The sequence below is a fragment of the Hoplias malabaricus genome, chromosome 1, assembly GCF_029633855.1.
Source record: "Hoplias malabaricus isolate fHopMal1 chromosome 1, fHopMal1.hap1, whole genome shotgun sequence".
NCBI lineage: Eukaryota > Metazoa > Chordata > Actinopteri > Characiformes > Erythrinidae > Hoplias > Hoplias malabaricus.
This window is the reverse complement of record NC_089800.1, coordinates 48020548-48046389: the sequence shown is the minus strand read 5'-3', so window position 1 is coordinate 48046389 and position 25842 is coordinate 48020548. Positions and strand designations below refer to the sequence as shown.

At 36.1% G+C, this 25842-nt stretch overlaps 4 protein-coding genes across 4 annotated transcripts; 3 read left to right on the top strand and 1 right to left on the bottom strand.

The window, feature by feature from the left end:
- The first annotated feature begins 3088 nt into the window (after positions 1 to 3088).
- Positions 3089 to 4012, top strand: LOC136684945 (olfactory receptor 4B13-like). Its single transcript, XM_066659274.1, has one exon. The coding sequence runs from the start codon at positions 3089 to 3091 to the stop codon at positions 4010 to 4012; it is 924 nt and encodes a 307-aa protein (XP_066515371.1).
- Positions 4013 to 6565: 2553 nt separating this feature from the next.
- or60a1 (odorant receptor, family 60, subfamily A, member 1) lies at positions 6566 to 7537 on the bottom strand. The gene has a single exon (XM_066646782.1). The coding sequence runs from the start codon at positions 7535 to 7537 to the stop codon at positions 6566 to 6568; it is 972 nt and encodes a 323-aa protein (XP_066502879.1).
- Positions 7538 to 16108: 8571 nt separating this feature from the next.
- On the top strand, positions 16109 to 17056 carry LOC136668945 (olfactory receptor 52I2-like). Its single transcript, XM_066646750.1, has one exon. The coding sequence runs from the start codon at positions 16109 to 16111 to the stop codon at positions 17054 to 17056; it is 948 nt and encodes a 315-aa protein (XP_066502847.1).
- A 3369-nt stretch (positions 17057 to 20425) lies between these two features.
- Positions 20426 to 21373, top strand: LOC136668869 (olfactory receptor 52E4-like). The gene has a single exon (XM_066646636.1). The coding sequence runs from the start codon at positions 20426 to 20428 to the stop codon at positions 21371 to 21373; it is 948 nt and encodes a 315-aa protein (XP_066502733.1).
- The last annotated feature ends 4469 nt before the right edge of the window (positions 21374 to 25842 follow it).

Here is a 25842-nt window from a genome sequence, read left to right as displayed (position 1 = left end):
TTTTTGATCCATCCTACCAACGGGTGTTTTTGGTCCTTGTGAGGAAACCGGAGCACCCAGAGGAAACATGGACATGTGGAGAACACACCAAACTCCTCACATACAGTCTCCCGGAGCAGAACTTGAACTCACAACCTCCAGGTTCCTGGAGCTGTGTGACTGTGACACTTCCTGCTGCGCAGCCATGCTGTCCGTAATTATAGATTGCAAAATTGAATTAAAAGTATGAGTTTATGCAAGTGACTATTACTGTCATTTTTCTAAATAAGTAATGTAGCTACTATTTAGAATTCACTGTAGTCCTAAATGTAGTTACAGATCCTTTATAATTACTTACAGTGTACCTACAGAGAAGGACATGTTCAGCAACTTCCATTACAGACACTAAGCAGAGTTTCATGGGGCTTTGTACTTGTTAGGTTCTGGACATGTGTATATATATATAAACAATTTCTTTTCAACTAGCGAAATTAAGACAACCTATGTACACAAACTCCAAAAATATTATATTCTGCTTTTTTTTCTTCTTCCCCTTGTTCTTTTCCTGAGACAGGTCAGATAAAAAAGTAATTGTTGACATAAAAGATACCCAAGACTCATAGATATTATTAGAATAGGAAGAGTGGAGTGGATATTGGCTTATCAGGGAAGAAATATGCCCTGTTCGCATTTTATAAGAACATTTTGTGAGAAATTGTAAAGATATACACAAACATTATTAAGCTTTCAAGGTTCTACTTGTGTAGGCTTATACTTTAGAATTGTGGCAAAACTATAGTTTATTTCATGTTAGTGGTAGGATGGCACGGTGGCGCAGCAGGTACACAGCAAATGCACCCGTGTTAAATCAACACCGTTAGTGTAATAATTTAACACTCTCAGTGTTAACACTAACAGCCTCTTCCGTTGATTTAACACTGGGGAATTAACTGTGTAGTGATGCAGTCACATAGCTCCAGTGTCCTGGAGGTTGTGGGTTCCAGATTACTATGCATCCTGCTTCTAATCAGAGTGAGGCCAAAGGACCTCATCCAGCTGCAATGTTTGCCTAGCATGGTGGATCCATACCTGGCATTCATATGTTGATGTCATCATTTGCCTCTTCCATTGCCTGGAGTACTGCCACATGCTCATGGTGTGTGCAATTTCCACTGGCATGCTGTCACTTTACTGGGTTTAGCAATTAAGAATATGGTCTACCGGCACTACAAAATGTGGCTTGTTCACAAACCACTTGACTAGACCAGCCTTATGACAACATACCTCATACCTAATTACAAAATAGGTGGGCCGCTGTGATTCCCCTTCCAGTGGATGGATAAGGGTATTTTTGAGTTTAAGGATTGTTAGCAAATGTCTATAGACCACATGCTGACCTATTGCACAACACATGGTGACATTTCCAATACTCTGTCCAGGGTCGTTGACAAGTGGTACTCTTGCCAAACATGTTTCTACCCCATCTCCTGGTCTTATGCAGGTTGAATCATGCCTTGTCAGTTAAGATATATACACAGGGAACAGCACTGGCATTAAGTTCACAAACTCTCTGAAAAAGGCAGAGCGACAAAAGGCAAAATTTGAACAAAATGTCTATAATTAGGAGCACTGAGGTAAATAGTGATATATCTGCAATTTTCCGAAACTGTTGACAAATCATTACATTGCACTCCAAAGACCTGTGTTTCTATGTCACCAAAGTGTGCTAAATGGTGTGAAGAGATTTGCAGAAATTAGATTTAGAAATGGAAAAATGTTAATCAGTTTGGAATCATGTTTTTGATTTCAAGTTTTCAGAAAGAAATATTTCACTGAATGTTAGTAGAATCAGTAGAAGGTACATTACATATAATAAAGAATCTATGCTCATCCTTTCAAATAAAGTTCTGACAGTATTTCAAAATGTAAAACATAACTTTCTCTTTAGAAGATCATTTGTCTTTAAGACATCAGCAGACGTATTCTACAGTAGTGGAGTGAAATATCAAATATGAGAGAACAATCTAAAAGTTCTTGTATTTATTCATTGATTCTCTGGTGCAAATTGTTTACCAGCTTTCTTTCTGCAAGTCTTTTAGACAGTACAATGTCACACTTGTTGTTAAAAGGATGATTTTGTTAGGCACTAACAGACACCAACATCAGGTTAAACAAGCAAACATAATATAGAACATGAACGAGAACTTGATAAAAGATTTTGACACAACCTGGTTAAGCCCAGTAAAGTTTAAAGCAGTAAACAGAGAAATCCCCAGACTCACTGCCAAACACACGTCACTGATATTCTGCGTCTTTCTATCTCCATAAATTCAAACAATTTCTCACTGCAGCAGAACATCACTTCCTCTTGAACTACAGGTGAAATTTTTGTTGGATGTTTATTCCTTATTCAGAAATATATCTTTATGTTTAACTCTGCAATTTAGCTAATTATAAGAAGTTATACTGTTTTTTGTGTGTAGGAATTGAATTAGTTTGGTAACTTTTCAGTTCTATATCTTAAATGAAATTTTCTAATTTAAGTTCATGATGCTAAAATATATGATTTGAAGTATTTTTTAATATTACTGAAAATCCTTTTTCTGCCACTGAGACAATGACTTTAATTTTTCTTATATATTATTTGTATAGTAGAAGAAATATACAAGCTTAGAGAACAGTACATTCAGTAATATTAGATATTCAGTTGCAGAGAAAATCTTGTAGAATAATGAGAATGATTACAGATATCTGAGTCTATGAACTACAGTCAATAATGCACCAATATTAGGTCATTTTATCTTGAATTTTCAGATGATCCAGTATGGTTCTGCCTTTCTAAATCTGTGATTTCTTGCTTCTTCAGAGCTACCCACTCTCTGCTAGAAACATGGTGATAATGTGATTCACTGTTCCCATTCCAGCATTCCTCCAGCCACAGAATTTTTTCAAATATAAAAAATATTTTTTAAGACTGCACATGCTGTCTGCTCTGTTATAAGGACTTGTTCACTGTGACAGGCCTTCTTTGATATTAATACACTGCATGCAAAAAACATATCACATATTTGTTGTCACAGTCATCTGATTCTCACCTTCAGTAAGGATTATGGATAACTCAACACATTTTACAACTATTGTCCTGTCTGGCTACATTGAAATAGGGCAAATTAAGTACCTTTGTTTCACTCTCTTGTTACTATTATACATAGCAATAAATGTAGCAAATTTTATATTGATTTTAGTGATTTTTATTGAGAGATCACTGCATGAACCCATGTATATTTTTCTCTGCAGTTTGTCTGTGAATGAATTGTATGGTAGTGTTGCATTTTTCCCTGCAATTTTAACCATTATGTTAGCTAAGTCTACTGAAATTGCTATTGTTTATTGTTATATACAAATATTTCTTCTCTACACTTATGCATCAGTTGAATTTGGTAATTTAGCTATTATGTCTTATGACAGGTATACAGCTATCTGTTACCCTTTACAATACAACAGCATAATGACTCGAAATAAGGTGTGTATACTGATTGTACTGGTATGGCTGGTATCTTTTACTAAATTCTCCATCAATTTTGCAATTAATTTGCAGCTTGAATTATGTGGAAATATTGTTGGGAAGGTTTGGTGTGACAACTACCTACTTGTGAAACTCGCATGCTCAGACACCACAGTAAACAATATCTATGGCACTGTTGGTGCCATCTTCTCTATAGTAATGCCTTTCCTGTTGATATTGTATTCATATATCAGGATTTGGAGAGCCTGCCTGACATCCTCTTCAGAAACTACTCAAAAGGCAATAAGCACCTGCACACCTCACCTTGCTTCACTGCTGAATTTCACCATTGGCTGTTCCTTTGAAATCTTTTCAAGCAGATTTGATAAGATATACATGCCTCCTGTATTACGTGTGATCATTTCAGTTTATTTTGTAATTTGTCCACCACTTTTAAATCCTATAATGTATGGCATAAGAATGTCTAAGATAAAAAGAGCATTTAAGAAAAAAATGTCTCTGAAGTAAAGAAAATATTTTCCAACTTTTGATGTTTTGTATTTGTTAATCAGTAAAAATAAAGAATATTATCATTGCTCGTTTACACAGTGAATATGTATCCCCCTATGCCCATTTGTTTACTTCCTTCTTTAAAGTTTTATGTTGATATTGACTAAAAAGGAGGGAATATAAATCAGACAAATAACAGATGACAAGAACATATAACAATAAAGGAACAAGATAATTAGAACTTGCATTTCCTATGTTAGCTGACACACAATGTGGTTGTCGTATCACCGAGGGTTGCCTCTTTCCTTCATTCTGCATACTCAGAAATGAAGGCTATTTTCTGCAATGTTTCCACTGCTGTCTGCACTGTCTTTTTTCACAATATTGTGTTATCTACTGGCTGGCTCTATCAATGCAGGCCAGTGGTTTAAAGATTCTGTCCACATTTTGATGCCACATGTTCTGCCTGGGAATGAGGCCACTCTGAGCAATCTTACTGCTGACACCAATGTGACACAAGTGACCCTCTGCACGGATTTCTGCTGGGCACCAGCTACAGCTACTCTGATAAATCCCACATCATGGGTGTCCTTTTAGATACCTCACACCTCCTTTGGTCACCATTATTTAGCCATGGTCAAAAATCATTCAAAATCAAAAATGGTTCTTAAACGCTTATCTAGCTGTAAAACTGCATGGTGGACATAGCCCAAAAGTCTTAAAAGTGTTATTGGGGAGAAGTGTGGCTCTACCAAATGTCTGAAATCTGACTATTGATGCTGTCATTAAATATAAGATTTCCTTTAATATATATGCTCACTTTTATAATAGTTTTATAGGTTTATAATAGATTATTTTATTGCACTAATGAAATTCTATAACTATATCTAAAAAAATATTGATGTAAATAAGCTCTGTGGACATTAGCGCTAAAAATGGGATTGTTTGTAGTAATATAATAATAATAATTATATTATTATTATTGTTGTTGTTGTTTTGAAAGTCAAAATTGTAATTCACTTTTGGCTGCATTCTGTTGTAAAATTAAATCATTCATTATCATATTTTAAAAGAAGAACATTTTATTTTACCTTTAGTTTCTGTGTTATCCTCCTATGTAACTTTTATGTTTTCATCTATTACCAGTTGCTTTTAATATATATATATATATATATTATTATTATTATTATTATTATTATGTGGCACTGTGGCACAGCATGTCACACAGCTCCAGGGAACTGGAGGTTGTGGGTTCGAGTCCAACTCCGGGTGACAGTCTGTGAGGAGTTTGGTGTGTTCTCCCTGTGTCCGCGTGGGTTTCCTCCAGGTGCCCTGGTTTCCTCCCACAGTCCAAAAACACACGTTGGTAGCTTGGCGACTCAAAAGTACCCTAGGTGTGAGTGGAATGTGTAAGTGTGTGTTGCCCTGTGAAGGACTTGCGCCCCCTCTGGGGTGTGTTCCCTCCTTGCGCCCAGTGATTCCGGGCAGACTCCAGACCTGCCCACACCCTGAATTGGATAATCAGTTTCAGACAATAAATGAATGAATGAATGAATGAATGAGGGTGGCATGGTGGCGCAGCAGGTAGTGTTGCAGTCACAGAGCTCCAGGGGCCTGGAGGTTGTAGGTTCGATTCCCGCTCCAGGTGACTGTCTGTGAGGAGTTGGTGCGTTCTCCCCGTGTCCGCGTGGGTTTCCTCTGGGTGCTCCGGTTTCCTCCCACAGTCCAAAAACACACATTGGTAGGTGGATTGGCAACTCAAAAAGTGTCCGTAGGTGTGAGTGAATGTGTGTGTGTCTGTGTTGCCTTGTGAAGGACTGGCGCCCCCTCCAGGGTGTATTCCCGCCTTGCGCCCAATGATTCCAGGTAGGCTCTGGACACACCGTGACCCTGAACTGGATAAGCAGTTACAGATAATGAATGAATGAATATATTATAATTTTGTTCTCGTCTATTACATTACTGTTAATTTATTTATTAATCTCTAATATTTTGTATCGTGAATGAGTTCAGCGGAGTAAAACTCAATGAATAGTGATTCATTTTTTGTTAGGTCACAATTTGGAAAAAATGACTTGGTTTTATGCCTCCACTTAATGCAAATTCAACCGTAAGTATTGTAAGAGTTTTAGCATACAGGCGTGTATACAGAAGTTCACTATACATTCATCACACTTAATCTGAATTTATCACAAATATATCTGAGTTTTTAAAGAGCCTAATCTTTGTATTTTATATTTACAATTAATTAAATTATTATTTACATTAATTAAATATGTTTAGAAACAAACATATATATATATATATATATATATATATATATATATATATATATATATATATATATATATACATATATATTTCAATTCAAATCACAACACGAGGAATGTAAAATGTATTTTTATTAGTTATTATGCAATAGGTGTTCTTGGAACAGTCTTAGAACCATACCATGCACAGCTATAGTGTATATATGAAAATATTAGGACTGTAATACTGACACTCTGACAACAGACATGAGCTTTGTACTCCATCAACGCTTTAAATAATCAGACCATCCTCATTAAAAATCTATAAGCTTATATTTTTGCTGTTGTCTTCAGACTGCAGGTGAAATTCGACAGTAAAAATCCTTTTCTTTAGAATTTTTCTAAAACTTTTGCTAATGCTTTCTGTTCTCATTCCATATATAAGAGGATGCAGGAGGGGAGGAATCAGAATAAAATGCACTGACATAAAAACATTAAGCTCCTTTGGAAGATAATTATTAAATCTATTATATATCACTGAGAAAAGGACAGATGTTGAAAAATTAATAAATGTAATTAAATGAGGGGCACAGGTTTTTAGAGCTTTGTTCTTGCCATTTGCAGATGCTTTCAAACTAACAGATAATATTCTTACATATGATAATATGACCATTGACAGTGGAAACACAACGAAGATAACAACCCCAGCCAAACCGTACACATCTACAAGTGCACTCTTTACACATGATAAACTAACTACTGCTAAATTATCACAGAACAGTTTGTTTACAGTGTATCTGCATAAGGGCAGATTTGAAGTAAGGTGCATTTGTACAGCTAAAAAGCAAATTGGAAATATGTACACTGCACCTAGAAGCAGCCTAACAGCATTTGTTGTCATTATGTTGTAATATTGCAGAGGTTTACAAATAGAGACATACCTATCATACGCCATAACTGTTAATATTCCATAGACACAACTTGCATAAAAACTGCCAAAAAACACTTGCAATAGACAGCTGTTATAAGAAATTAATTTAATTTCAACTAACATATTGCTCATTATGTTAGGCAGAGCAGCAGAGCTTCCAATCAATCCATTCATTGCCAGGTTAAATAAAAATATGTACATAGGCTTATGTAGGCTTGTATCACAGTAGATCACCAACATCAGGACAGCATTAGCAAACACTGTTGCAAAATAGGTCACCAATGTTAAAAAGAAAACTCCATAACTGAGAGGTCCAGGAGGTCCATAGGCCACAAAAATTAGACTTATATTATACATTTGCATATCGATTGTTCCTGTTTAAAAGAAAGACAATTGATTACATTGCAGAAAAAATGTGGAACTTTTTAAAGCTGTTGAAAAAAAACCCAAAGTTTTATTAAAAGAAGTTTACAGCTCAAAGCATACCTTGAAATAGTTAAAAGTTTGCCATCACAAATCTTCAGATTCCTTAGCTAAGGTTCAAGAGGTATTATATAACTTGTCTTAAGCTTGGAGACATTTCTCCAAGGAAGAAGAAGTTTCCCCTCTGGCATTAATTAAATGGTTTGTCTATTTAGGAAAACAGGGTCAGCATTATATGTGGATCCTATATATTTTTTTATTATTACACTCTCAGAAAAAAAGGTACGGTAGAGGTACCTTATTTTCAGTATAAACAGTGTAAATGTATCTTTAAATGCACACACTGGTGTTAAAGTTCATTTGTGTTCCCTAAAGGTACCTTACATTCTCTTCTCCAGAATGAGAGGTGAATATTTGTAATATTTCATTATAGAACAGTGTCAAATAATAATAACATAATGTAAGTCTTGGAGATGTAATGTTGCATATGAAATCACAATTGTAAATTTTAGAATTGTAATACAATAAGGTACAATTATGTTATCAAACTAAATGTCTTGCAAAGGGACAGTGGTGTCAAGCAGGGAAGAAGACAGGCTGTTAAACCTTAGCCCACACTGACCCACTGTGAAATGCTAAAATGCTTCAGTTGACTCTCTGTATGTGCTACAGTGGGCTGATTCATTTCCACACAGCCAGGTCCACAGGCTAACACATGGAGATTACAACGTGCTCAGCCACCTCTGTGAGCTACGCTTATGTGGTTACACCTCACTTGACCCATTTCACAAGCTAACTTAGTGCAATTAAACCTCATTATGCCTGCACTTTCAGATGCTGTGGTGCGATTAAACTCTGCTCCACTGGCCAGATACCCACACTGTGCAGTAACTTAGTCAATCATACCAAGTAGTAAGTAGTAGGTACTGGTCTTCCCCTGAATGCTAGGTGGTGTGGGAAAAATTAACAATGACATAGACAAGGGCCATAAAAGATAAATCCAAATATCCATCAAAATTGAATGGAGAAATGAATAATGGAATTTAGACAATGTCTATTTAAATGTTTTTAGCTAACTCTGATGTAGTCTTGCATTGTCAGAAACTCTAGGGAGAGTCTGGTGCCTTTTGCCACTTACACTTAACATGGTCTGACATGTACAAAATGATACACAGAAGTGTATACGTGGATGTTCACAGAGCAAATCAGAATACAATTGGCAGAATCCTGACAGTGACACCAGGTTTGTGTTAGTATATTTTAGACAACCATATTTTAGCACAAAATGAAACCCAAGATCTGCACAGGAACACCAGAGAGCAGGAATGATTTGAGTGGTGCATCATTCTAAGTGCTGCAGGGGCACTGATATGGTGGTGGTGTGTTGGTGTGTGTTGTACTGGTATGAACAGATCAGAGACAGCGGTGCTTCTGGAGATTTTTTTTTTCACTCCTCAGGGTCACTGCTGGATTGAAAAAAAGGCCACCAACCAAAAATATATACTACACAAATAATACCTACCCTCTGATGGTCCTTAGCATTTATGTATGGAGTACCAAAGCAATAGCTGGACTAAAATCTGTAACTGGAAAACTGCAAAGTGCATGTGTACAGTCAGTGAACCATGAGTGTAGAAACAAGAAGGTGGTAGTAATCTGATCTATTTGTATTGCTTCCCCAGAGCAGCGTCACACAATCAAGATGTCACTGTGATGTCTGGGATGTCACACCATCATGAATGCAAAGAGAATTTCACTGTTTAAGCAGCCAAAGCCTGAAACCCTCAGAGATGAATGAATCCTATTATTATTATTATTATTATTATTATTAAATAGTATTGAGTTATCTAACAATGGGAGTGGGGAGAAGGGGACATAACACGTAGTGGTTTCATTTTAACTTTTAAAATATCCATGTAAAACATTTGGTGTTATGCCAGAAAACTGCTGAAAAAATCCAAAGTTCAAACCAAAGAAGGACTCTGAAGAATCAGTAAAGGAGCATATTATGCACTGCTTATCCACTCTCATGTCCTCCACATTCACATTTGCAATGCCTTCAGGAAAACTGGGCAAGGAAAAGACAAAGAAACAAAGGCACCACCAAGAATTGACCTATATTTATGTTTGTTTCTAAACATATTTAATTAATGCAAAATGAAACTGACATTGGTGGCTGAGCAGCCATTTGAGGGTGACATTTTTTTTAACTTTGTCTTGGTTTTTATAACATGGAATGAACCACAAACGTACTAGCCAGTGTCTACACTTTGTCAATTATTTCTGTATTTATGTATCTTCCTTACAATTAGAGAAAGAACTCAGTGAGTAATAATGCACTGTCAATGCAAGTATAAAAGCCAGACAGGTTTGTATGTTGTGTTGTGTTGTTCATTATGTTAAAACAATTTAACATTTACCAAAGACAGCATTTTAACAAACTGCACTGTCTGGCACTGTTGGCTGCCCTCAGAGTTCAGGACACTTGAATCCATCATAGGCCACAAACTTCCATCATTGCAGGACGTCAGTTCCGTTGCCTGATAAAAGTCCAAAAGATCCGACTGGATAGTAGTCACCTGGCACATGGCCTGTTCACAATGCTGTCTGACAAGAGTTATCACAACATTCAGACTCAAAGTAATTGTCTAATTAGCAGTTTTTACCCACAGGCTCTCAGGGTTCCGAACAAACTGTGAATTGTACCTCAATAAAATAAAAGCAATTTAACACAAAGTGTGTTACAAAAAGATTATTTAAATTGGTGGTTAAAAGTGTAAAATGATTTGTAATGTTAATGGGAACAGTCTTTAATTTATTTGTTGCTTTATTTTTTTTTTAAATGCAGCTGTAAACAAAGATTTGTGTTATATATAATGTAATAACAGAAATATTAACTGCTATTCAGTGTTTTAATATTAATTATTTGGACTGATCTTACATCAAATTTGCATTATATATGTCATATTCTATTCAAGCTTGTTCATTAAATAGTGCAAGGTGTTTTATAAAATATCAAACACTAGGTGGTGGTAAGTTAACATGAAAAAAGACATTCCAACAAAGACAAGGAAGAGTGACATTTTCTTTTTTGTAAACATTTAAAGTTGTATTATGCTAATATATATTTTTATTAAAAAATATTTTACATGAAAAAATGCTATTAAATTTGCCATCCTTATAGCCATGAGATGTTTTTTTTAATTATTATATTAAATACTTTCTTATAACACTATCATTACTTCATTAATGTGTAATTACTACTCATGCTACTTCGATTAATAGTTTAATATTGCTCTACACAATTATATATATATATATATATATATATATATATATATATATATATATAATGAAATAAATGAAAAAAAACCCACTGTAGCTCCTTCAGTAGCAGTGCAGATAACAGAGAGACTCCAGATAATTTTGAGTAACAGACATAGATCCAGAAAGAAGGCTTTTCAACCTCACATACATGGACAGATCCTTGTTTATTTATTTAATTTATTTATTTATTTAAGAACTGAGCTAAACTTGAACTGGACTGCTTTACTATCCTCCCTGAGCCAAGCCTTCATCTTTGCATTGTCTGCTCATTGATCGGCATGCCTTCAGCTTTCTGGTGTCCAGCTCCTGGGATCTGCAACTGAGATATTGTGTTATGGTGGGGCGGTAGGGGCTCAATGCCCCCAGGGAACAAAAATCAATTGAGATTTAACAAATTGTTTACTAATATTTTTATCAGTTGTTTATTGTTTTCATTATTATTGTTTATTTATTATTCTTGATGAAGTCAGTGTATATTATTGAACATTTGTTTATTTGTTTTGTTTTATTAGCTGTTTTTGTGCAAATAGACTAGCTTAAACCAGTTTCTTTTAGAGACTAAATAGATATACATGGATTAACACTATGACACAGACCATACACATCAAATGCAAATACACCAAATTATTAATAATTGTTGCCATTTGTCTTCCTGGGTTGCGGTGGGTCCGGAGCCTACCCGGATTCACTGTGTGCAAGGTGGAAACACACCCTGGAGGGGGCTCCACTCCTTCAGAGGGCGATGCACTCTAGAGGTACATTATTGGTCACTAAAGTTACAAAGAGTGTAAATGAAGGAAAGGTGGATCCAGAAGGAAAGGTGAATCTTGGTAAGTTTTCATTATAGAACTGTGTCAAAAAAACAAAAACAAAAACAAAAAAACATAAGTCCTGGAGATGACATGGTGTCTATGAACTCAACATTTTAAAATCTACGATTCGAATAAGCTACAATTATGTTCCCTAATTAAAGGTACAAATGTGTACCCTTGAGGTTACCAACACAGTGACAAATTTTCTGACAATATACTGACATAAGCTCACTTAACTCACTGTTTTTCCACACACTGCTAACCATGCCAGGCTTTATATCATCTGTCAGGGGGCACAATTGTTGCAATAACTGCTAAAGTGGCTTGTTCACTGGACAAATTAAGACCTAGCAATCTAGATAATTGTAATTCTTCTTTAATAAAGTTACTTTGACTCTATAGCAACTCAACAATCAACTGCAGTCATAAATAAATAAATTGCCATTGATTCGGCCTCACAGATATTTTGAAGAGAGACCAGCATTATAACTACTCATATAAACTTATATACATTTTTCACTTTTCAATCTTCAGATATTTTATTTTAGGTGCAGGAGTTCCTGAATTAAGAGTTTTGGGAAGTTTACGAAAGTCACTTTGACCAGATCGCTAGTTGCTCTCTCTACACGGCTGTGGCTGCTCCGGGTATCTGTACAGGGTTGTGCTCAAAATAAATCAGTGCCCTATTTGCTATATAATTCACTACATAGTGAGCAGTGTAGGAAATAATGTCAGGGGCCATGTGAATCAAGCCTCGTATATGACAAATGTATGTTGGGGTAAGCCCTCCCGGACCCCACTGAGAATGTACTGAAGGCTCTGCACCTTGAAAAAAATAACCTTAACGTGACAGATTTTATCAGGACACCCTAGGCCGCATTTCGATGATCGACTTTGTAGTCGTATCATCTGACCTGCGGCCATATGTTCTGGACACTCGGGTGAAGAGAGGCGCTGAGCTGTCAACTGATCACCACCTTGTGGTGAGTTGGATCAGATGGCCCAAACATGTGCTGAGGGTTTGCTGGGAAGGTTTGGCAGAGGAACCTGCCAGAAAGAAAATCCCGGGGGAGGCTGGTGACATTGAGTCCGAGTGGGCCATGTTCCGGACCTCCATTCTTGAGGCGGCTGAACGGAGCTGTGGCTGCAAGGTTGTCGGTGCCTGTCGGGGTGGCAATCCCCGCACTCGGTGATGGACACCCCGGGTGAGGGGGGCTGTGAAGCTATCACTGGGGCTGAAGTGGCCAAGGTGGTAGGGAAACTCCTTGGCGGTAGGGCCCCGGGAGTGGATGAGGTTCATCCCGGGTTCCTCAAGGCTCTGGATGTTGTGGGGCTGTCCTGGTTGACATGTCTTTGCAACATCGCGTGGACATCGGGGGCAATGCCTCTGGACTGGCAGACTGGGGTGGTGGTTCCCCTTTTCAAAAAGGGGGATCGGAGGCTGTGTTCCTACTATAGGGGGATCACACTCCTCAGCCTCCCCGGTAAGGTCTATGTGGGGGTACTGGAGAAGAGAGTCCGACTGATAGTTGAACCTCGGATCCAGGAGGAACAATGTGGATTCCGCCCCGGTCGTGGAACACAGGACCAGCTCTTTACCCTCGCTAGGATCCTGGAGGGTGCATGGGAGTTTGCTCAACCAGTCTACATGTGTTTTGTGGATCTGGAGAAGGCATTCGACCGTGTCCCTCGGGGTATTCTGTGGGGGGTGCTCAGGGAGTATGGGGTACTGGGTTCTTTGTTATGAGCTATCCAGTCCCTGTACAAACAGAGCAGGAGTCTGGTTCGTATGGCTGGAAGTTGTCACCGGTTCTGTTCACAATTTTTATGGACAGAATTTCTCGGCGTAGCCAAGTGGTGGAGGGTGTCCGGTTTGGTGGTCTCAGGATTCCTTGTCTGCTTTTTGCAGATGATGTGGTTGTTGGCTTCATCGAGCCGGGACCTCCAGCTCTTGCTGGACCAGTTTGCAGCCGAGTGTGAAGCGGTAGGGATGAGGGTCAGCACCTCCAAGTCCGAGTACATGGTACTCAGCCGGAAAAGGGTGGAGTGCTCTCTCCAGGTTGGAAGTGAGATCCTGCCTCAAGTGGAGGAGTTTAAATACCTCGGGGTCTTGTTCACGAGTGAGGAAAAGATGGAGCGTGAGATTGACAGGCGGATCGGAGCAGCATCAGCAGTAATGCGGGCTCTGTACCGGTCCGTTGTGGTGAAGAGAGAGCTGAGCAAGAAAGCATAGCTCTCGATTTACCGTTCAATCTACGTCCCAACCCTCACCTATGGTCACGAGCTTTGGGTAGTGACCGAAAGAACGAGATCGCGGGTACAAGCGGCTGAAATGAGTTTTCTCCGCAGGATGTCTGGACTCTCCCTTAGAGACAGGGTTAGGAGCTCGGACATCCGGGAGAGACTCGGAGTGGAGCCGCTGCTCCTCCATGTCGAGAGGAGCCAGTTGAGGTGGTTCGGGCATCTGGTCCGGATGCCTCCTGGAAGCCTTCCTGGAGAGGTGTTCTGGGCATGTCCAATGGGGAGGAGGCCCCGGGGCAGACCAAGAACACGCTGGAGAGAGTATATGTCTCGACTGGCCTGGGAACGCCTCGGTATACCCCCGGAGGAGCTAGAGTCGGTGGCTGGGGAGAGGGAGGTCTGGGTTTCTTTGCTCCGACTGCTTTCCCCGCGACCCGGACCCGGATAAGCGGTTGATAATGGATGGATGGATGGATGGATGACAGATTTTGAGAGAAATCTGGGGCAATTTTCTACCATCTTGCCCAAAAATGAGGCACGACTGTACAGAACAGAATATTTACTGTGACACATAGAGGCGGGACAATCCCTCTGGCAGAGCTTGGCTAATACAAAACCATGGGTTTTTACTGTAGTAGAATTAAAGGGAAAACATTTTCTCATTGCCAGCAATCAAAATGGCCACACTATCTTTTAACAAACTGTATTTATTAATAATAATATATTTAATGCACATTCAGACAATCATTCTTTGTCTGTAAGCACTTATCCAATTCAGGGTCCGGAACCTACCCAGAATCACTGGGCGCAAGGTGGGAACACATCCTGGAGGGTTGATTACACACTTGCACCTACGGACACTTTTGAATAGCCAATCCACCTACCAGCATGTGCTTTTGGACTGTGGGAGTAAAGTGGAGCACAAGGTGGATACCCACGCAGACACAGGGAGAACACATCAAACTCCTCACAGTCACCCGGTGTGTGGCTCAAACACAAAAACCCAGGACCCTGAAGCTGTGTGATAGAGACACTGCCTGCTGCACCACCGTGTCGACACATTCAGACAGGTTTTTTAAAATGTAATATTAAACATTATTATATAATTTGCAAAATGTTACTACTGTTTTCAGGTCTTTTATATTTATTTGTTCTAAATAATGACTAATAGTTTCATGGCTTATATAAGTATATATTTATTGACCCCCCATCAACAATTTGCTGGTATAACACTAATTTTCAATTATATAATGACTTAATTTATTAAGGGGGTGAGGGCATCCACAGAAGGCCAGCAGTTTTTTGTAAACATTCTTAATTGTTTTATTCCCAAGTGCATTGTCGTAGCTGTAATTATAGCACAGCCACAATTTTCTGTTGTAAATGTTACAAATAATTTCAATAAAAAAAATAGTAACAGCAAGTCTTAATGTCTCTGTAGAATAAAAATGCATAGATTACATTCGTAATTTTCAAAGTAAAACAGTGCTGAGTCTCAAAAGACCACTGTCTTGTTGAAATGCAGATAAGTAACTTTTCTGAACACAGAAAAATACGCAACTGTCTGACTCATGATGTTTTTTTTTTTTTTTTTTGGGGGGTTTTATGTATTCATATTTATTTGGTTGGTTTACTTACATTCCAGGAAGTCTTTTTCAGTTTTTGCTTAATATACCTGTTATGATTTCAAAATTAGCCCTGCCCTTCTGCAAAGAGAAGTTTTTTTACATTTAAAATTTGTTTGCCACAGGATTAGCTCAGTGCCAGGGGAGGAAGAAGAAATATTTAAGAGTCAGGGTCAGGTCACAAGGAGAGTAGGCAGCAGCAGTGTAACAGAGGCAGAACAGCCAATGACAACACTATGCACACACTCCTTAAAATGAAGCCTAAAATACACAGAAAACTGAAACATCCATCTTTTTCTGGTATTGGTCTTTTATGGGTTTAGGATGGAATTTCATGATATGTAGGAATTTTCTAATTTGTGATTTTTTGTTGTTGTTCATAGATGTAGATATATTAAAGTTGTAATATTTGTCTTTGAAGAACAATATTGAACTATTTTTAGAAGATATTCACACAGCAAAAATACTAACATTTTGTATAATCAATTAATAGTCTGTCTCAAGGAATGGATTACCAACCAGTCTACAATTTTTCACATTCTGAATTCCAATTAATTGGATTTACAGATCTTCAGATATACCGGCATTTGCTTTTCATACCCTTTCTCCTCATCTTAGTGTACACAATAACAGCTAACTCTCTTCTGGTCATTATAATTATAAAGCACAGCACTCTGCATGCTCCCATGTACATTCTGATTGCACTAATTGCAGCTCTTGGGTTTGTTGTGCCAGTATGTATTGTCCCCAGGATGCTGGTTAGTTTTGCGTTTGGCATAAATGTAATTACTAAAACAGAATGTCTCATTCAAATGTTTGTTATTCATCTTGCAGGCTGTTTTCAGTCAAGCATTTTACTTTGGATGGCTGCTGACAGACTTTTAGCCATTATTTACCCTTTACATTACCATGACTTTGTCAGTCTAAGAAATTCCCTCCTGTTCTGCTCTATACTGGTAACTCGTAATGTTGTATATGTAATTGGAATGGTTTGGCTGGTGGCACCACTTCCATTTTGTAAAACTAATCTAATATACCACTGCTTCTGTGAGCACACATCAGTGGTAAATATGGCCTGTGGTGATATTTCAAGGAATTATGTAGCAGGTGCAATCGGATTCAGCATTCCAAGCTCTGACTGTGTCTTTATACTGGGCTCCTACACTGCTGTGTTTGTGGTTATATTTAAGTCTCCTTCAGGAGAGTCTCGCCAAAAGGCCATTCAGACATGTAGCTCTCATTTAATGACCATAGCAGTTGCCTATTGTAGTGTTGTTAGTGTATTTATTGGTTATAGAGTCACTGCAATGTCACGTGATGTACGTGTGCTTACTAGTCTAATGTATCTCCTTGTTCCTGCGTGTGTAAACCCACTTATTTATGGGATACGAATAAAAGAAATCAGAGTTGTCTTAATAAAATATCTGAAGTTGAATAAAGTTAATGCACATTGACATTCTGTACTTCGTTTGTTCTCAGTTTACAAAGTACACTTCACTGAAACACTAATTCAATAATTAGTAGAAGTTTTTTTTTTTTCAGATTTTTGATGTTTACAAGGAAATATATCCTCAAAATATATCCTTCCAGATTCAGAGACAAAGAAGTTTGGTCAGTTAAAAAGCAAGACTTTCACTTTGAACGTTTGTGGGTGGTATGACACCAGTTTCACAGGTTTTTAAACATAATTGCAGTTGCACAAGGTATGTAATCTTAATGTATGTAGCTGAATTCTAAACCTTAAAAGAAAGATATTATGTTTTTGTGTCATACAAGTGTTCTTAACAGATTATATTTAAATTAAAAATGTCATATTTGTAATTTAGCATCACAGAAAAAAGGATTCACAATAATGAAAATAAAATGCTCCTACTTTAATAATATGATAAATGTTTTGTTGGGGGTGGGGTACTCCGGTATATTCTTCATATTTATTCTGTAAATATATATTTTTCTCAAATTAAATGATTGTTGATATATATATATATATATATATATATATATATATATATATATATATATATATATACACACACACACACAAACCGGATTCTAAAAAAGTTTGGACACTAAACAAATTGTGAATAAAAACTGAATGCAATGATGTGGAGGTGCCAACATCTAATATTTTATTCAGAATAGAACACAAATCATAGTTCAAAAGTTTAAACTGAGAGAATGTATCATTTTAAGGGAAAAATATGCTGTTTCAAAATTTCATGGCGTCAACAAATCCCAAAAAAGTTGGGACAAGGCCATTTTTTTACCACTGTGTGGCATCCCCACTTCTTCTTACAACACTCAACAGACGTCTGGTTACAGAGGAGACCAGTTTCTCAAGTTTAGAAATAGGAATGCTCTCCCATTCATGTCTAATACAGGCCTCTAACTGTTCAATCGTCTTGGGCCTTCTTTGTCGCACCTTCCTCTTTATGATGCACCAAATGTTCTCTACAGGTGAAAGATCTGGACTGCAGGCTGGCCATTTCAATACCCGGATCCTTCTCCTATGTAGCCATGATGTTATGATTGCTGCAGAATGTGGTCTGGCATTATCTTGTTGAAAAATGCAGAGTCTTCCTTGAAAGAGATGACATCTAGATGGGAGCATATGTTGTTCTAGAACCTGAACATAGTTCTCTGCATTAATGGTGCCTTTCCAGACATGCAAGCTGCCCATGCCACAAGCACTCATGCAACCCCATACCATCAGTGATGCAGGCTTCTGAACGGAGCGTTGATAACAACTTGGGTTATCCTTGTCCCCTCTGGTCTGGATGACATGGCATCCCAGTGTTCCATAAAGAACTTCAAATCGTGACTCATCTGACCACAGAACAGTTTTCCATTTTGCCACACTCCATTTTAAAAGACCGCTGGCCCAGTGCAAATGTCTGAGCTTGTGGAGCTTGCTTAGAAATGGCTTCCTCTTTGCACTGTAGAGTTTCAGCTGGCAACGGCGAATGGCACAGTGGATTGTGTTCACTGACAATGCTTTCTGGAAGTATTCCAGAGCCCATTCTTTTATTTCCTTGACAGTGGCATTCCTGTTTGAGGTGCAGTGACGTTTAAGGGCCCGGAGATCATGAGCATCCAGTAGAGTTTTACGGCCTTGACCCTTACGCACAGCAATTGTTCCAGATTCTATGAATCTTTTGATGACGTTATGCATGGTTGATGATGATAACTTAAAAGTCTTTGCTATTTTACACTAGGTAATACCATTTTGATATTGCTGCACTATCTTTCTGCGCAACAATGGTGGAATTGGTGATCCTCTTACCATCTTGGTTTCAGAGAGACACTGACACTCTGAGAAGCTCTTTTTATACCCAATCATGTTGTCAATTGACCTAATTAGTGTTAATTGGTCTTCCAGCTGTTCGTTATATGCTCAATTAACTTTTTCCAGCCACTTATTGCTACTTGTCCCAACTTTTTTGGGATTTGTTGACACTGTGAAATTATGAAACAATATATTTTTCCTTTAAAATGTTACATTTACTCAGATTAAACTTTTGATCTGTCATCTATGTTCTATTATGAATAAAATATTGACATTTGCCATCTCCACATCATTGCATTCATTTTTTATTCCCAATTTGTTTAGTGTCCCAACTTTTTTGGAATCCGGTTTTTATAAAGATCATTATTTCTTCTTAGGATGTCAAGTCAATCAGTAAAATCTTTCTTTTTAACTGATTTGATGTGCACTGCTGAAGTTACATTGCACAACTGAATTAGTGAAATGCTGATAGCAGTATGTTATTCAAAGTTTTATCAAGTGAAACAGTCACTATGTGTCTATAAAACCTATATAATGCTGGTGAACTTTAAGTCTAGCTCTGCAGGGCTGCTGGCTTCATTCAAAGACAGTCAAGATTGAAACAGGAAGGTCCAGAATTTACTCTCTTCGGCATTAATCAACAGCAAACAAAAATGTTTGGTCAGTTAAAAAGCAAGACTTTCACTTTGAAGTTTTGTGGTTGGTATGACACCAGTTTTCACTGTTTTTTTTACTGTATCCTGGTAAAGAAAATTTCTTGAGTGTAATTGGTTCTACTGACTAATGTTGACTATATAATAATATAATAATGTAATGGCTTGTAAATGTACATCTTCAATCCCCTTCAACACCTTGCTTGTATTACACTCATTTTCAATTAAATGATATAATTTACTGAGTGTTCCCAGAATCCATAGAATGTCATCAAATTAGACATTCTTAATTAATTATTCCCAAATGTATTGTCATTGCTGTAATTAAATTTATGTTGCAAAGATCACATTTATGATTTACAAAGTAAATATTTTTGGTTCAGTTGTTTTACTGATTTGTTTATTGAGTTTTTGTTTAAGATATCTGCTATTATTTCAAGATTAGCCCTGCCCTTTTGCATAGTCAAAAGACATGTTTCTTTACATTTAAAATTTGTCTGCTATAGAATTAGCTCAGTGCCAGGGGAGGAACAAGGAATATTTAAAAGTCAGGGTTAGGTCACACGGAGAGTAGGCAGCAGCAGTGTAACAGAGGCAGAACAGCCAATGACAACACTATGCACACACTCCTTTAAACGAAGCCTAAAATACACAGAAAACTGAAACATTCATCTTTTTCTGGTATTGGTCTTTTATGGGTTTAGGATGGAATTTTATGATATGTAGGAATTTTCTAATTTGTGATTTTTTGTTGTTCATAGATGTAGATATATTAAAGTTGTAATATTTGTCTTTGAAGAGCAATATTGAACTATTTTTAGAAGATATTCATACAGCAAAAATACTAACATTTTGCATAATCAATTAATAGTCTGTCTCAATGAATGGATTACCAACCAGTCTACAATTTTTCACATTCTGAATTCCAATTAATTGGATTTACAGATCTTCAGATATACCGGCATTTGCTTTTCATACCCTTTCTCCTCATCTTAGTGTACACAATAACAGCTAACTCTCTTCTGGTCATTATAATTATAAAGCACAGCACTCTGCATGCTCCCATGTACATTCTGATTGCACTAATTGCAGCTCTTGGGTTTGTTGTGCCAGTATGCATTGTCCCCAGGATGCTGGTTAGTTTTGCGTTTGGCATAAATGTAATTACTAAAACAGAATGTCTCATTCAAATGTTTGTTATTCATCTTGCGGCTAATTTTCAGTCAAGCATTTTACTTTGGATGGCTGCTGACAGACTTTTAGCCATTATTTACCCTTTACATTACCATGACTTTGTCAGTCTAAGAAATTCCCTCCTGTTCTGCTCTATACTGGTAACTCGTAATGTTGTATATGTAACAGGAATGGTTTGGCTGGTGGCACCACTTCCATTTTGTAAATCTAACCAAATTTACCACTGCTTCTGTGAGCACACATCAGTGGTAAATATGGCCTGTGGTGATATTTCTAGGAATTATGTAGCAGGTGCAATCGGATTCAGCATTCCAAGCTTTGACTGTGTCTTTTTACTGGGCTCCTACACTGCTGTGTTTGTGGTTTTATTTAAGTCTCCTTCAGGAGAGTCTCGCCAAAAGGCCATTCAGACATGTAGCTCTCATTTAATGACCATAGCAGTTGCTTATTGTAGTGTTGTTAGTGTATTTATTGGTTATAGAGTCACTACAATGTCACGTGATGTACGTGTGCTTACTAGTCTAATGTATCTCCTTGTTCCTGCGTGTGTAAACCCACTTATTTATGGGATACGAATAAAAGAAATCAGAGTTGTCTTAATAAAATATCTGAAGTTGAATAAAGTTAATGCACATTGACATTCTGTACTTCGTTTGTTCTCAGTTTACAAAGTATACTTCACTGAAGCACTAATTCAATAATTAGTAGAAGTTTTTTTTTCAGATTTCTGTGAAGTTTACAAGAAAATATATCCTCAAAATATATCCTTCCAGATTCAGAGACAAAGAAGTTTGGTCAGTTAAAAAGCAAGACTTTCACTTTAAACGTTTGTGGGTGGTATGACACCAGTTTTCACAAGTTTTTAAACATAATTGCAGTTGCACAAGGTATGTAATCATAATGTATGTAGCTGAATTCTAAACCTTAAAAGAAAGATATTATTTTTTTGTGTCATACAAGTGTCCTTAACAGAATATACTTAAATTAAAAATGTCATATTTGTAATTTAGCATCACAGAAAAAAGGAATAAAATCCTGTTTTATTTGTGGATTCACAATAATGAAAATAAAATGCTCCTATTTTAATAAATTGATCAGTTTGTTGTTGGGGGTGGGGTACTCCGGTATATTCTTCAAATTTATTCTGTAAATATATATATTTTACTCGAATTTTATGATTGTTATTATTGTACAAAATATAATAATATAAACATATATATATATATATATATATGCATAGATCATTATTTCTTCTTAGGATGTCAAGTCAGGAAATGTTTTGCTGAAAAATCATGAAGAAACCATTGCAGAACCAAAATAATAGAAACTCCTACATGGTATTTATTTTCCTTCTTGGGTAGAAATCTCAAGCTGGATAAAAGACTTGTAATTAACTGGTAGAAATTAAGTTTCAACTAAGTAAAATCTTTCTTTTAAATTGATCTGATGTGCACTGCTGAAGTTACATTGCACAATTAGTGAATTAGTGAAACGCTGATAGCAGTATATTATTCGACGTTTTATCAAGTTAAACAGTCACTATGTGTCTATAAAACCTATATAACGCCGGTGAACTATAGTCAAGATTGAAACAGGAAAGTCCAGAATTTACTCCCTTCTGCATTAATCAACAGCAAACAAAAAGGCAGCAGAGACTTTATGTTATTCTTAATCTCGCACATTTGATCTGCCTTGGATCTACAGTAGCTTTAATCAATCATTATTAATCAATCCATGTCTCAAACATAGTAAACATAGAAATTTGATGTCTTAGTATCACACAAAATCTATACACTATAATCAAAGTAACATATGATCCAAAGAGAACCAATCAAAGTGAATAATGTTCATACAATACCTTATACACAACAATTCTCATATCTCATATCGTTCATTTTAAAAATCATAGTTTAAAAAAAACAAAAAAACTGACAAGTATTGTATTATGGTTATAAACGTTTGCACAAAGAATGACAAAATATTTAGAATAGTAAGTAAATTTATTTAAAGAAAAATCCCAAAACTTAAAATACAAAGCCTTATACACTACAGCGCTCATTTCTCAGTTTATTTAAAAAATCATAAGGAACTCAAAAATTTGAAATGGACATATATTATATTACAGTTACTTATAGCTTTATGGAAAAAGTATGCCACAATTTGGTATGTATGAGTGAATAAATAAATAAATAAATACACAATTACAGTTTACTTTTTTTACTACAGTTTTATTTTAAGTTACTTTTTGCATGTTAGTACATACGATGTGTACATAATATGCATAACTAACAAAATTATGTGCATTTCCATTATCAATAAATATATTAATAATAATAATTATTATTATTGTTATTATTATTATTATAAATACTATTACTATTATTATGCTCCTGCAGAGGTTATATTTATTATTTTCAATTAGAAAATCAATTAAATATATCATTTTACCAAACGATATGCACATTTTTGCATAATCACTTAAGGTGCTAAGTGGAATAATCTCACCTGTAGCTGAATACATACACACAAACAGATATTATCATATTCTTTCAGGTTAGGCCAATCATTTTTGATTAAACATTAAAAAACCTTTTCTGCTAATCTTTGAATTTCTGTACAATGAAAAAAATATTAGTCTGATTAATTAAATGAATCAATTAAAAAATATCAATGAAATGATTCACTTCAATAACAACAGAAAAGATGGTTAGCAAAAAAATGTGCAGCACAAACTTGTGAGGCCTTCTGAAGCTCATACCTTTCAGGAACATTCAATTTTAACAACAAAGAAACAGATAAAACATATTGCCATCAACATGTAAGCAATGTTTTTTGCATGTCACTAAGATCCATGTTTTTAATAATGGTTAATGTTTTCACCAGTAAGTGCTGTGATCATTGTGGCAATGATTAAGTGTGTTGTATTCTCCCAAGACAGTCAGGTCCTTGTTTGACCTCAGGTGTGCTCACAGCTCATTTATTCTTTTTCCACTTTACAAATTAAACCACAGCCAAAACAAGCTTGTTAATCCCTATGGCTTTTATTCCCAGGAATATGAGATTAAAACCAAAACTCTTTGCATATTCTTTTTTTCTATTAACATGTATTGGAAGTTTTTGTGTAGGAGAGTTGCCACAGAAGAGGGCCATTAGAACATTTTAATGTATTCGATTCAAAGTTGAAATGTTTCAGTTTTCCATGTAATAGTATTTGGATGTAGTTTTCCCAATTCATTAGGGCTAACTTATTATATTTCTTCTAATAAAATGTTTCTGCTTATAGAAATATGTCATAGCTGATTCGATGTCAAAATTGTATCTAATAATTTCTTGTTAAATTCATAAAATACCTTGCTTATAGAACAGTTGGGTTTTTTTGTAAAATGCAGTAAAATATGAATCTGGGATTTGTTCATTCACAGGTTTACAAAATACATACTAGTTGTTTGATAAAAACACTGGCAATCTTTTCTATGTACTTTTTTTTCACTTAGCAGCACTTAGAGGTTCAAGAGAAATAAGAAGGCTTAAATTACACTGTACTTCACCTAGTGTAGTGACAATAAAATAATTATTGAATCTGAAACAGAGATTTGCACACCAGTGCAAAAAATGTGTGGATTTGTTCAGTGATTGTGAGCCCTGTTAAATTCCTCAGCGCCACAGCGCCTCCATGTACTTCTCCATTACTACACTACATTAAAACATTATTGAGAAACATTAGAAAAAGCACAGTACTTCACACATGGCTTGAGAACTATTCTCATGGCACACAAGAAATTTTAGCTTGTAACTTTCAGTCAGAAAGCAAAAATAATACCAAGTTTGCTCAGAAAACAGCAAAGTAGTGAATATTACCTGATACATTCATCAAAGTATTATAATAATAATAATAATAATAATAATAAATAACTAATATAAAATAATAATTATAGATTTTATTTATATTACTAATTTCAAAAACCCCAATTTCAAAAATCTGACATTATGATCCTTTAATTACTCTAAATTAATAAATGGAGTGTTAAAAGCACACTTACCCAGTTTGAGCTTAACCAGGAGCTCGGTTATGTTTATATTTGGACGTTTCACTGTTACATGCTTTGTGGCATGGTGCGGCACCTCTATGTACAGCAGATTTTAAGTCTTTAATTAGCAAGAAATTTGGAAGAATTAACCAAATAAACAAGTAACATCTTGATTCATTTCTTTAAAAGCTAAAGCCTTGCAGATACCATTTTTTAACAGAAAGACCCTTCAGTATAGTTTCACTTAAAGAGGGTTTCTAACAGTTGATGAGTTTAAAAAAACTTGACAAGTAAAAAATAAAATAAATTAATAATTAAAAAAAAGAAATAAATAAATCAGGACTCAGATAAGACCATGACCAGGTCAAAAATGTGTCTGATTGACTTGTTGTAAAGGCAATCATTGGTGTTCTTTTCAGTTTTAACTTTATTTGACTTTTGATAGTTGAGCTGCTCAACTATCAGAAATGGCCACACACAATAATATATTCTTACCACCAATATTGAATGTAAATACATTTTTAAAATCTAATTATATTTCTTGCACATTCATGATTTATTTATTTATTTACTTACTTATTTATTTTGACAACACAAGCAAAATATTAATAGAAACATGATATGCAAATCAGGTCAAACCTATATTGAATTGAAAACAGAACAAAGACAGTATTTGACAGTATTTCAAATGTTGAAACTGGGAAATGTTATAGTTTATTGGAAAGTACTTGCCCATTTTGAATTTGATGCCAGCAATATGTATCCAAAAATATCCAAAAAAGTCTGGATGGGGAACAAAAGACTAAGAAAAATGTGTGATGCTAAATAAAATAGGTTACTTTGGGCTTTGACATATTTAGGATTAAAAAGAGAATCTCAGAGAGTCATTTAGAAGCACAGGGGTTCACCACTCTGTGACAGACTTTATGGGCAAACAGTGCATCCACCGGGATAAAGAGAAGATGAACCATACAGATTGTGATAAGTGAACATTTCAAAACCCAGCATTCATGATGCTGTATGTTGCATTAGTGCTCATGGCATGGTCTTGCACATCAGTGAAGGCACAGTTAATGCTT

Excerpts from the sequence above, each read along its gene's own strand:
- LOC136684945 (XM_066659274.1), top strand. The coding sequence starts at position 3,089 with ATGGATAACTCAACACATTTTACAACTATTGTCCTGTCTGGCTACATT.
- or60a1 (XM_066646782.1), bottom strand. The coding sequence starts at position 7,537 with ATGCAAATGTATAATATAAGTCTAATTTTTGTGGCCTATGGACCTCCT.
- LOC136668945 (XM_066646750.1), top strand. The coding sequence starts at position 16,109 with ATGGATTACCAACCAGTCTACAATTTTTCACATTCTGAATTCCAATTA.
- LOC136668869 (XM_066646636.1), top strand. The coding sequence starts at position 20,426 with ATGGATTACCAACCAGTCTACAATTTTTCACATTCTGAATTCCAATTA.